This window comes from Nyctibius grandis, chromosome 1, assembly GCF_013368605.1.
Source record: "Nyctibius grandis isolate bNycGra1 chromosome 1, bNycGra1.pri, whole genome shotgun sequence".
NCBI lineage: Eukaryota > Metazoa > Chordata > Aves > Nyctibiiformes > Nyctibiidae > Nyctibius > Nyctibius grandis.
Genome location: NC_090658.1, coordinates 80,690,719 through 80,703,932, shown reverse-complemented (window position 1 = coordinate 80,703,932; position 13,214 = coordinate 80,690,719). Strand labels below are relative to the sequence as shown.

The window sequence follows — 13,214 nt, the reverse complement described above, 5'->3', positions numbered from 1 at the left end:
ATTTACATATTTTCAAGGTTTACACTAGGTTGGTCTCAAAGAAACAAAAGACTAGAACAGATCTACTGCATCACCAAGTCTAGAGGGACTCCATGATGTGATGCTTGCTAATCACAAGACAATCCAGGTTCAGAAAGCTAAAACAGTCACTGGTAGTTTTCTTTCCTATTATGATACAGGAAATAGAGATATAAAATCTCTTCAGCATTCAAACGACTAAATACTTTCTGGAGAGCTGATGCTATCTATACAGAGCTAGCAAACATTGCAGCTCTCAAAATGTTTTCTTTAAAACTATGGCAGAAAGAAAAAAATCTGATGAACAGTATGAAAACTAAGTAAATGAAACAATAGCAGTCTGATTCCTCAACCTCTCTGAAAAAAAAAAAAACACAACACTTAATAGACCATATGACAGAACAAACATAGTATCAACAACAATTAGTTCAAGACAGTTGAACTAATTGAATTCAACAGGAGCCTGTGCATCAGTATTGGATTATCTGTTTTACAGTGCAAGCACAGTGAGAAGTGACAGTTATGCACATGTTTTATCATCTTTAAGCATATATCCTATTTGCATTCAGACTCCAGAAAGAATACTTCCTATCTGTGTTATTAGGCGTCTTTTAAGAAGGCAGAAGAAGCTAAACAAAGCCGAAATTTATTTGGTGATTCTACTGCAAGAAACAGTAAAGCAAAAAACACAGGCGTTTCGTATTACAGTAACTAGAACAAAAACAATAAATGCAGCACAACCTCTGCCTTATACATATAGTAAGTACCTGCAGAATAATCTAAAATACATTCAGCATTAAACCTTCTTCTGTTTTTCCCAAACAACACACTTTTCTTACCCTCCTCCTCTTTTGCAGTCTTAGAAACCCAATGGAGTGATTAGTTTAGGAAAAGTACTAACACTGTGCTGAACTTGATAACTCTTTACATGATAAATTGAGTAAAGGTACAAAGTTAAATAAACTCACCATTTCAGTGGTGTACCTTCATATTCAAACCATATTTCACTAACTTCCTCTTGTCTCATAACTTTCTGAAAGTGTTTCTTCACTTTGTCTGTTACCAGTGTCAAGTAGCTTATCCTTGGCAAAAGCAACTGAAAGGAAAAAATTACAGAAGCTTTAAGTATACATAAAATTCACTAAATTAATAAAAATCTGTAACAAGTATGCATTTTCATAACCAAAATTCAGTCAGCATTCTTTTTTTCCCCTCTTTAAGGTAAGATGTCTTTTAGACAGTTTACTTATTAATGGTCAATGAAAGGCTATAAAATTATGTACTCAGAAGATGCAGAATAGCAGTATCCAATATCCACAAATACAAACAAAAATAGTAAAAACATAAGTTCTTGATTCTTTCGATGTGGTGGGAGACAGAAGAGTGGAATTTAATTGTTGCTATTCTGTATTTAATCAGGCCAAAGAATGAAGTTTTTAATCTTTTTCACATGAACAGATAGGAACGCGATCTAACTTCTTATGAGCAACTCTGTATCACCTATTATTTCAAAATGGAAATTTCCACAAAATTAAAAAAAAAAAAAAAGAAAACTAGCTGCTTAAGGGTTTGGTTTCCAAGTGTGTTTTGTATTTTCAATAGATGGCAACTTCCATTTTCTTTGCGCTGGGTTTGCCAATTCAACGTGTTAGTCAAGCCTATTATGATTCTTCCACTATTTTACCTTTGCCCAGCTACTAAAATCAGAAAGAAATTGTCAATATTTTATCAGTTGAAACAAGACACCTTACAGCTTTCTGGTATACTATCTTTTTTTCTCAAGTGTAATGTTATGCACTATCCAAAACAGAATGACATGTTATTTTTATTTGCACGGCCCACCCCCTTTTTTTTTTTTTTAAATCTCATTGCTAGTAAAAGTGGTTAAGCAGACTGCATCAGTGTACTGACTGACGACTGTACAACACATTTATTTAAGATGAATCAGCCCGTAAGCTTTAATGAACAATGCCTTTCAGTATCCAAATGAGAAAAGATTAACTTCCTTGTAAAGTAACACTAGGTTTGGAGCAGACATTTTAAATTAATTTTATTCATCCTGCAAAGTTATTTTCATTTCCTAATTATTAATAAAATAGATGAGTCTAAGGAATAAATAGAAATAAATTATATTTTGCATATTTAGAGAAAGAGAAACATTTGTTTTCCAGTCTTCCTCATAACCATTGTGGTTTCTTAATGTATTTTCTTTATAGTATATGGATAATGCAAAGCCTTAAGTGTATGTCTATGGTACAGACATCTCAAACTATGTAAGGATATATTCTGCCTGACAGAAAACTTGATCTCTGCTGCAACATTCTTCCAGAATCTCTCCAACAATTAGACCACACTTTGATATATAAATTAGATAATATTTTGGCCGTGATACTAGAATTTACTTATAAATATCAGATTTACAAGGAAGAAGTATGGAGAGCAAATCAAGAGCAAGTTCTTATGAAAGAGAATTGATTTGTCTTTCAGATAATGCTGCATTAGGTTACTAATCTGCATACACCTGTGAAACAACTAAATCTTAGAATTATATAAAGCTGCAAAAGATCAAGACTCACCACTACCACAGTCATCAAGTCAGTTAACACTTGATCTTTTATGTACCACATGGCTTTCTTTTTCCATCTGTTGCTTTTATTACCATCATCATATTGTTTCTACCTGCTGTCATAGAGTCTAATTCAGCAAGGTAATTAAACACAGCCTTCAATTTTAAAAGGTGAACAATCTTAATAAATTCAATGAAGTCATGTACACACTCAAATGAGAATTGTTTGGTATGCCAATGACTTGAATGACAATATAGTCTTTTCCTTTATTAACCTAATTCCGCATATCTACACTGATTGTTCTTGAGACAATATAGTCCAGGCTCTTTCAATCAAACCCAAGTATTTTTGGTAATAATTCCATATTATTTCTGTGTGATATTTGCAGTTAAATTAATGCTGATATACTCTGATAAGAGACCCATTTGCACTGCTACAAAAGCCAATTTTCGCATGCTGCATGTGGCACAGCCAAGCAGGAATTGATAAATATACTAAAGCATTATTGATTGCAACAGTGTTTGACGTAACCTGCAACAGTGTTTGACATAACCCTTTAAACTGCATAACTAACTTCTGTAAAATATTTTACTTTAGTTTGTAGTGTGGAAGAACAACACAGTTTCTATTTCAACACAATTAGGGACCACAGACAATAACCAAACAGCATTTAACTGAGTTTAACAAAACGTGGCCAGCATTCCCAATGGGCCTCTTTGGAGTACAAAATCCAACAGTTAATTAGGTTAACAGGGACTGCCTGTTTTTCAGAGATGCTGAGCATCAGCAGCACCTACTGAACTCTTCTTTTGGTCTTCCCGCAGTTCAATATCTTTATAGATGATCTAGACGTAGGGATTGAGTGCACCCTCAGCAAATTTGCAGATGACACCAAGCTGGGTGGCAGTGTCGATCTGCTGGAGGGTAGGAAGGCCCTTCAGAGGGATTTGGACAGGTTAGATAGATGGGCCGAGACCAATGGCATGAGGTTCAACAAAAACAAGTGCCGGGTCTTACACTTTGACCACAACAACCCCATGCAGCGCTACAGGCTGGGGGAAGAGTGGTTAGAAAGCGGCCCGGTGGAAAGAGACCTGGGGGTGCTGATCGACAGCCGGCTAAACATGAGCCAGCAGTGTGCCCAGGTGGCCAAGAAGGCCAATGGCATCCTGGCCTCTATTAGGAATAGTGTAGCCAGCCGGTCTAGGGCAGTTATTGTCCCTCTGTACTCAGCACTGGTGAGGCCGCACCTTGAATACTGTGTCCAGTTCTGGGCCCTGCACTTCAAGAAAGATGTTGAGGTGTTGGAGCGAGTCCAGAGGAGGGCGACCAAGCTGGTGAAGGGTCTGGAGGGTCTGACCTACGAGGAACGGCTGAGGGAGCTGGGGTTGTTTAGCCTGGAGAAGAGGAGGCTCAGAGGTGACCTTATTGCAGTCTACAACTACCTGAAGGGAGGTTGTAGTGAAGTGGGAGTCGGCCTCTTCTCCCAGGCAACTAGTGATAGGACAAGAGGACACAGCCTCAAGCTTCGCCAGGGGAGGTTCAGGTTGGACATCAGGAAGAATTTCTTTTCAGAAGGGGTTATTAGACATTGGAACGGGCTGCCCAGGGAGGTGGTGGAGTCACCATCTCTGGATGTGTTTAAGAAAAGACTGGACATGGCACTTAGTGCCATGGTCTAGTTGACCTGGTGGTGTCAGGGCAACGGTTGGACTCGATGATCCCAGAGGTCTCTTCCAACCTGGTTGATTCTGTGATTCTACCTTGCTACACTCTTCCCCTTCCACAGGTGACGTGAAAGGATCCAATTCTATCACTTTTCCAGCTTTTAGTATACTTGTAAATCTCTAGGATAATTAATCTGTTAAGTGAGACCTTTAAAAATATAGTTTAAAGACATTTTCATTTTGTTACCCCTTTTAATATCCCTTCTCCACTAGTTGTCTACACTCAGTAAAAGACGCCAGTTGACGCAAAACATTTTTACTCCAAAATCCTATATTTTTAAAACGCTGTTATTGAGTATTTCCAGAGGAAAGGTACTAAAAAAATATATATATTAAAAAAAACCTTAATATATTTAACTATACAAGGATTGGACTAGAAGATCTTTAAAGGTCCCTTCCAACCAAAACTATTCTATGATATGCTGGGCTTTAGTTAATATCTCTGACAGCAGAATCATGTTAATTGTTTTACAGAGGCCTCTATATGAAAACCAGAATTCGACATAGCAGTTCACCTTCTAGACTATTAGACACTCACAAGCTTCTCCCAATACTTTAGCCATGTGGCAAGCAGCCTTCCTTTTAGGCAAAGCCGTGTTCACCAGAACGACACCTCTCCCACAAACACTTTTGCTACTGACTCCTAAACCAGTCCATGCAGGCCACTGAGGCTATACCCTTTCACCCTTTGGTTACCCTATTTCTAGATGCTGGGAATGAATGGCTGTGATTCAGAGATAAGAGAGACACACTAATCCAAGTTAAACTCATTCCACTAGGCCAGATTTGCTCAATTGCCTTTTTTTTTTTTTTTTTTAAACAAATAACCTTGTATCAGCAGACTCTGTGCTAAAGGTTAGAACAACACTATGAAAAATCAAACACATCTAACTAATATAGCAATGTAACAACTGCAACCTGAATGTAGGACTGATAAATCACTACATAATATGCTAAAAGACAGAATGTCCATCATAAATTAAATGACCTACAGTACTGCATGGGCAAATATGCAGACAAGGTAGTATCAATGTTTTTAATGAATAGACTGAGTACATATTTAACACAGATTCAACAGTTATGAATTTCAATAGTGTACAAGAGAAAATAACTAATAGCAAAGTACATGATGTAACACAGAAATAAACAGAGGAGAATCCCAGTTTTGATTCAAGTTGTCTGGCAACTGACTCTGCCATGCTGCCCACTGATCAATGGCAAATATAATGCTTGCCACTCACTGTGCTGCGTAACAAAGAAACCTGAATGAAAACCCCACCTTCCAGTTGAGCTTTGTGGCTCTGAAAGCCTACATCTGTCTTGTCCCCTAGAAAAGGAGAGACTCAGATGAAGATTCAAGAGAAGTCTAAAGCAGTCAGTGGGTGAATTGCTTGTAAGCGTCAAGACTGAGTAAGGATTCCTGAAATGTTAAGTGAGGCTGGGTGCCTTTCCCTCCAGCAACCAGTTGTGTAAGTCTTCTCCCACTTGGTAGGAAGAAGCAACTGGCATGGACTCCCCAAACCACTCAGAGTACATGGTATAAAGCCAAGTAGATGTTCATGACCTGTTGTGATCAGACTGACCATTGCAACAGTAATAAAGACCAAATAAACAAATCACTCAGTGTTAACAATTACAAAATTACCATATGAGAAAGTTAAAAAAACCTTAGAATTCATATCTTAATTCATAAGTCAATGGCCATACCCAATATAATTACCTAATCCTTTTAAAAATCAAGGATTACATGCTCTTGATTAAAAACGAGACACAAAAACAATTAATTGCTTTTGGTAGGATTTCTAATCTTAGCTTTGAAAGAAATTGTGAAAAACATGCACACAATTCATATATGCACAGCTTAAACCAATATAGCTATACAAAACCATCAGGGGAAAAAAGTAAACTAATAAGATTAAGAGTTGTCCTCATTAAATTAAGGAAACAAAAATCTCCAAATATATGTAGGCAGAATTAATCCTACTAGGTTAGAACATGCTACCTCCAAAATTACACAAACTGCAACAACTTCCTTTTGCATATTGTTTATTGTATTTAATTGTAATAACCAGAAATGCTTTCCATAGAGGTTAAATGAAATGCAAGAAATTCCTAATGCCCAAGTTAAATGCTTGCAATATATCTTTGTGTAAAAACAGTACCTCTCCCGCTACGTCCATGGGTTTTGTTGCAGAACAAAACGCCATTTTACATGCAAAACATTATAAAACAGAAAATATTCCAGATTTAACAACAACTGAACTGATTTGATCACCAATGCATCCAGGATGAAGAAACAAAGCATCCTAATCTGTAATGGCTTCATGTTGCTCACTATTATGGACAGAACAGAACAACGCTTCTGACACTGAGGAAGCTTGAAGAGTGGCTCAGCAGAGGCTAGTCCCTTGGGCAGAGTATCATTCTAAGAATGATGTATAAGATGTGTACACCATTTCCAGTGTAACTCTGCGGAGACCCACCTGACTTGACTACAGGAAGAAACAGGACAGTGCTTCACCTGAGCTGCTTAGTCTTGATGTCACTCCTCTTTCCAAAACGACAGACAAGCTCATTTTAAATTAGCTCTGCTACCCCTATGCAGTGCCATAATGTGATACACACACGCATCACTCCTGTGCTGTGCTAATACATCTAACAGACAAGGGTCTCCTGCCACAGCACTCACAGCAAACTGAAATCCATCACACAGATTCTGGATTGTTTTTCTAACCCCTCACCCTCCAGGTCGATGTCTTCCTCCAGCTTCATAAAGCAAGTTCCTCAGAGCAGAAGCTTTCTTCCCCTCTTAACATAACAATGCCAGTATTTCCTTCCCATGCAGCCTTCCCATTTAGGGAAGGCAGTCGGGAATACAGAGGTTATATCTATATTAACAAGTACGGAGGTGTGATAAGAAGAGACGTGTAAAGCTGAACATTTGGTGTCAAAGGCTGGAAGTGTTCACTACATATACATTTTTTACTTCAGTTTTGGCAGTTTTGATGGTTTTTACTTCTATTTAGCTCCAGTTTGATCCCATACACTACATGTCCATTAGCAGCTGAAGTGCTTCTGCTTCAGCTTCATGTGAAAATGATTCAGCTTGTGGGCTCTAAGACTGCTGTATGATGCAAACCTGGGCACAGTAAGTGGAAAGGATGAAGACTTGCTTCAAAAATGCACTCCAGATCTGAACAAAAATATTAATGTAGATGCACTCTGAAACCATGATTTAAAACCTTGATTGCTATTCTACCTTTTACTATTATAAATCCTGGGTCCCTTCAAGAAGCAGAGCTATATTATCAGCTCAAACACAACCTGAAAAAGGAAGAAGCTAAAATTTTAGCATTGTGATCTATGAATAACTAGATTTTGCAGAAATAGAGAATTTAGTCTTGAGAATTTTTATGTACACTTTAAGCAGAGTAAATAAAAGAAAACCTACCTGCTTAAAACTATCTCCTTGGCTTAGAAAGTTGGCCACACTACAAAAATAACATGGTTTCAGGGTTTTCATGCCGATGTTAAACAGATCAAAACTACATGTCTCTATACTTAAACTCATACCTTTCATGTAACACTTATACAATATATACATATATATTTTAATCACATATATAAAAAAATATATAACATTTAAAGTCTGAGACTTCTAGATAGCTCAAATGCATTTGGCAATAGGTCAACCACATGCAGGACAAGTGCTCCTGTTTTACCAGCGGCGAAACTAAAGCACAGAAAGATGAGCACTATCACCACTGAACGAAAAGCATTAATGCTTTGTTAGGTTTCAAAAACCCACTGAACACACACGTAAATCATAAACTGATGACACAGGGATGCTATTAAACACAGAACAAAAAAAAGTATTTCTATCCAGTAATATTTGCAAAAAGAGTAGAACGGGATACAACAAGATTTAAGGATTCAGAATCATGTAAAAACTCATAGTACAAGATTTTCCTCCCACACACTTGTTACATTTCAAATTTAAGTTTCGCTGAATCAACTAACATTCTCTATCAATCAAATGTCTATTAGGTGCTGAAAGGATGAAAACTGCTGAGCACGCTATAAACAAACAGCACATTATTACAGATGGCACTTCCAATTTACAACTCAAATATATCCATCACCCTCATTTTTATCATCAGCTAACAATCCAGTTCAGGCACTGTACTGTTAAGACATTATAGCTGCTTTTCCTACATCTGAGCTAGATATCTCTTGGCTGCTAACATTTCAAGAAAACGAGCAGAAAAACTCCATGAGCAGAAACACCAGAGCCAGTGTTCATTACAAGTTTATGCCACACGGGTGGCATAAACTGATCTGAGTGTTTAAGACTGTATAAAGCTCTGACTGAAGTTATTTCTGTAGCAAGCTAACACAAAAGTTCTCTTCCTTCTTCTGGTCATTATCTAAGACCACACAAACTCACCATGAGTACATGTAAAGTCTCCTCCTTTTACCTACTTACTGACTTTTTCGTAATTTTTTTAAGATCTTAATTATCTGTGATAAGTTTATCTCACTGCTGAAATAAGCTTAAAGTTTTGAACCTGCTGTGAAGAGAGATGAATCACACAGCGTGGTCATACAGTTTACTTTCAGAAAGTACCAGGAATAAGAAAAAAGGGTTGTTTTTTTCCACAACATGTAGCAGCACACATTATGACAATGAAGGAAACTATCATAACTATGGCATTGGACTATCTGTGACTACCTTCATTATACTCACATAGTAAGGTTCAGCTTCCCTTTCAGTTATCTCATCCTGATAAAGGGTGAAACAGGTTGGTATTCGTCCAAACCACACATCTCGAAGTACATCTTTGTCATCTGTCATTCTTCCAATGGATAGTGAAGCACATGTAGATCAGCTTGTTTCTTCAGCTAGAACTGTAACCCCACTCCCCCGAAAAGAAACAACTCAACACGACAGCAAATAAAATACACCTTGTTAAAGGTTCTCCCCTAAGCTCCTGCAAGCATGATCGACACTGTCACCGAGACATTAAATGCATCAGTTTGAACAAGGAACGGGATGAGTTAAAGCCTCCAAGTTAACACTTTCCCAACTACAAAAACACGGTGGATAACGAGTAAATGAGCATTTTCCAAGCCTGCATCACGCCCCAACCGCAGAGGAAAAGGGACCTTTCCCGTTACCGCCCTGTAGTCGTCCCGCTGCTCCCACATCCTCGCGAGGCCCCGGCTTTACCGCGGGCGAGCGGCCCCGGACCCAGGGGCACCCAGCAGAGCCGGTGTCCGCAGACGAGCAGCAGGACGGGCAGCAGCGGGGACGACGAAGCGAGCAGGTCTCTCGCCGACAGGGCCGCGGGCCGGCCCGAGGAGGGGGGGGGGGTCACGGAGGCCCGAGGACGGGCCCCAGCATCGCCCACCGCCGCGCTGAGGCTCGGGGCGCCCCGCCAGCCCCGCTGGCCTGACGCCCACCAGCAGGCTCGGGGCGGCGGCCGCCCTGCGCGCCTGCAGCAGCGGCCCAGCCAGGCCCCGCGGGGTCTGCCTGTTTCCCTCCCTCCCCGGCGGCCGCCCGAGATGAATCGGCGGCGCACCGCCGCACGGCGGTGGCCCCCGGCGTGCTCTCCCCGAGCAACGGCAAGGCCGGGGGGCGGGCCGCAGCGGCTCTGCTCTGCCCTGCCCTGACCCGCCCCGCCCTGGCCCCAACCCGCCGGGGGCGAGCGGCGTCCCGCGAAGGGAGGTCGGGTCGGGCCCGCCCCGGGCAGCCCAGCCGACGGGGCGGGGGACAGCCGTTACCTCAGTCGCGACCCGCGCGACCTGCCCGCGCACGGAGGGTGGGGCGCGCCAGGCAGGAACTACAGCGCGGCCCCGCCCCCGCCGTGGCCTCGCCCCGCCCCCAGGCGCACGCGCTGTCCGCCACGCGGCTTCCGCCCGCCTCCCGCCGGGCAAGCTCCGGCGCCCCCCCTCCCCGCTCCGGCCCTGGACGGCGCCGGAAGCCGAAAGCGGAGCGGACACCGGCCGGCGGGGGCGTGGCCCGCGGCGGGGGCGTGGTGGGTTTGAGGTCTGTGGGCGGGAAGGAGTCGGTCCCGCAGCCGCCCCGCAGCGAGGAGGCGGCTGGTGACGTTCCCCGAGGGCTCTGTTGGAGCAGCAGCGGCGGCAGGGCCGGAGGCGAGGGGTCGCTGGGCTGCAGGTGTGACCGGGCCTGGGCCTGGGCCCGGGCCCGCTCCTGAGGCGTCAGCGGAGTCGCTCAGCCGTTAGGCCGCGCTTCTGCCAGCGCTCAGACGCCGGGGAGGCTTCAATTCTGGAAGCTTTGGGCGGTCACGGGTCTAAATGCTCTTCTGAGGGTTTTGACCGCAATCTAGCCACTTAAGCTTTCTGTGCTCTCTTACCCGATTGTTCTCTTTTCCTGTTCTTTATGTAGTAAGTTTTATACACCGTGATTTTATACCATGATCACAGGAGGGTGAGAAGTATGTGCTGCCTCCAGGGTCATCTCTTACATACCCCAGCATCGTTCTGCATCAGTTTTTATCCGCCCAATGGGTGCAAGTTCACAGTAAATTCCACCTCTGCATTTTAAAGAACATCTCCTGCAATTCTGTCACTCTGCAAATCCCCATCTCGATGTTCTACGACTGTAGGAGCAACAGGAAGGTCAGCACTTTTCAGGTGGGAGGGAATGCCATAATTCCAAGGAAGATCTGTGTCAGAGCTTCCTTGCTAGTATGTGTCACACATCAGCATTTGTCAAAACTTCTGTGGCAAGACGTGCAACCATGGCAAAATTATTACAACGGGTATTTTGGCAGTTAAAATTTGAAAGAAAACTGATAAAATGTGGTTTTACCTGATGTAGGTAGCACGCACTGCAATTTCAGTAGTGCGATGTTCTTGCTATGCTGGCTTGTGGCCACCAGATGTCACGCAGTGGCCACTGCCGCCGAAGGTACCGTAAAGAATTCAAGCACTAACTGCAGTTACTCCTGACTTTTTGTGGGTCTTACCCAGACTGGCATTTTAATGAATTTGTACGCTGCTGATTCAACCGTACGATTTGGGGAGTTCTAGTATTTTTTTCAGTCATCTGAAAGATTAGAGAAATCTGAACACCTTGTTTTATTTTTTTCCAGTTTAAATAAGCTTGTCATGATAGCCTCTTTTTGATAAAACATAATATTCTGAACACAAGCCCTATTATAAATTATTTGAACAAAGAACTTGTTTTGTTAATGCTCTATAAGCAAGAAGTTTAGCTGTGGCACTTCTGTGATTTGGGACGTACACAGTGAAATTTTCCCTATATTCTCTCCAAGGATTTTTGTGACACATTAATTCAAAAAACAAGTCAACTGGTATAAACCTGGAGTAAACTTCATATTTGGTATGGTCTACCCCAAAGCATAGGGAAAGGCGGCACATAGCACATGCCATATTGCAAGGGCTTTAGGCTCTCAAGTGACCAGTTCCCTTATGCTCCTGAATATAGGCAACTTACATTTGCCTTGGGTGCACGAATTGGGCAGCACCTCTAAAGGGCATGCTAACACTGAGGTGATGGAAGGGGAGGGGTTCCTCCAGAAGTATTCCCTGTGCACTTAAAACAGTTTAACTAGTGTGGGTGGTGTGGAAATGACTGTCTTGCAGACCTGGAATGGCAGAAACTTCTGGATGCAGAAGGACACTTCCATGGAGATCTGTGTGGAACTGATCCCACAATTACAAAGGCATCCATCCCACAAGCACTGGTCATCGTTCCAGGCTTCTCTACAGATTTCTGCAAGGAACCCCCTTAATGATGTTACAGGTCTGTTGAAACCAGTCTGATGAGGATGCATCGACTAGTGGAGCTGCTGTGAGTTGCCAGCACCACTGCAAAAAGAAGTACTTTGCCCTGGTTACAAGATATACAGACTTTCAGAAAGCTTTGCACATATGGATTTCCCTACAAGAATCGAGGAGAGCCACATGTTTATTCTTTGCCCTTTACACCTATGACCTTCTACAGGAAAAGGTTGTTTCAGTAGCGTGAAGAGTTTGACTGATCATTGTAGCAGCATCACTAAAGATAATGTCAGCTTGTATCGAAAAGAAAAGGGCCCAGAAACATCCACTGGCACAACTGCTCCCACTGATTTTTCCTCATGATCAGGAAGAAGTCTGCCAGCACTGCTATTAGCACTAATACTAATAGTGTGTATATACTGAGGATGTGACCCATTCTCCCCACTGCCTGCGCTTGCCTCCTGAGATTTTACTTAACCTCTACCACTACAGCTCTTGAAGCACACCATTGGCCAGCTACACTGTGTAATCAGCATTCTGTGGATTACTAATAACAACTACCAAACAGATGGAACATTTACTTTTGCATTATTTTCTCATGTGTAATATAAAGAACATCGGCACCTGACTCAGGCATATGGATTCCATTCCATAGGCTGAAAATTGAACACCATCAAGTGCCCAAGTCTTTTGCTGGATCTAGATACTAGATGCTAAATAGAGAATAAAGCACAGTAAGTTAGAAGTAAGTGAGATAACTTGCTATTTAGAGTATCTTCCTATTTAAACATCCTAGCAAACTGCTGATATAATTACTAGACACAGATGCAGCAAGATACATTGTAAAATCTGTGTGAGATTATAAAGACAATAGTTCTATAGGCAAATGAGGCTCTGCTACTGAGGAGAGGAACTCAGTTGTGGGTAAATGCATGAGATATAGTGTAACTACTGAACAAATAAAGTAAATCTGAAGTATATGCCAACTTTGCTATTGATATGACCATAAATAATGAATCTGAATCCAAACATTAAAAGTAATTGCTAGGATGGAATGTCAAAACAGGTACAATATAAAAGGAATTACCTTCTTTGGCATATTGTTTTCCACATTGTTATCTAATGCTTTAAG

General features: G+C 41.8%; 1 protein-coding gene across 7 annotated transcripts in view; it reads right to left on the bottom strand.

The window, feature by feature from the left end:
* ATG5 (autophagy related 5) overlaps positions 1-10,184 on the bottom strand; it is an 83,803-nt gene extending 73,619 nt beyond the window's left edge. For 3 of the 7 annotated variants that reach the window (XM_068402005.1, XM_068402053.1, XM_068402043.1), the window contains exons 1-3: positions 10,097-10,174; positions 9,060-9,231; positions 987-1,114 (exon numbers count right to left, since the gene is read on the bottom strand). In XM_068402005.1, coding sequence (XP_068258106.1) covers positions 987-1,114; positions 9,060-9,167 — 236 coding nt within the window. In that variant the 5' untranslated portion in view covers positions 9,168-9,231; positions 10,097-10,174. Of the gene's footprint in view, positions 1-986; positions 1,115-7,763; positions 7,787-9,059; positions 9,232-9,542; positions 10,039-10,096 lie in introns of those variants that run through there. The other 4 variants (XM_068402013.1, XM_068402032.1, XM_068402021.1 and 1 more) reach the window with 4 other exon arrangements.
* Positions 10,185-13,214: the final 3,030 nt, after the last annotated feature.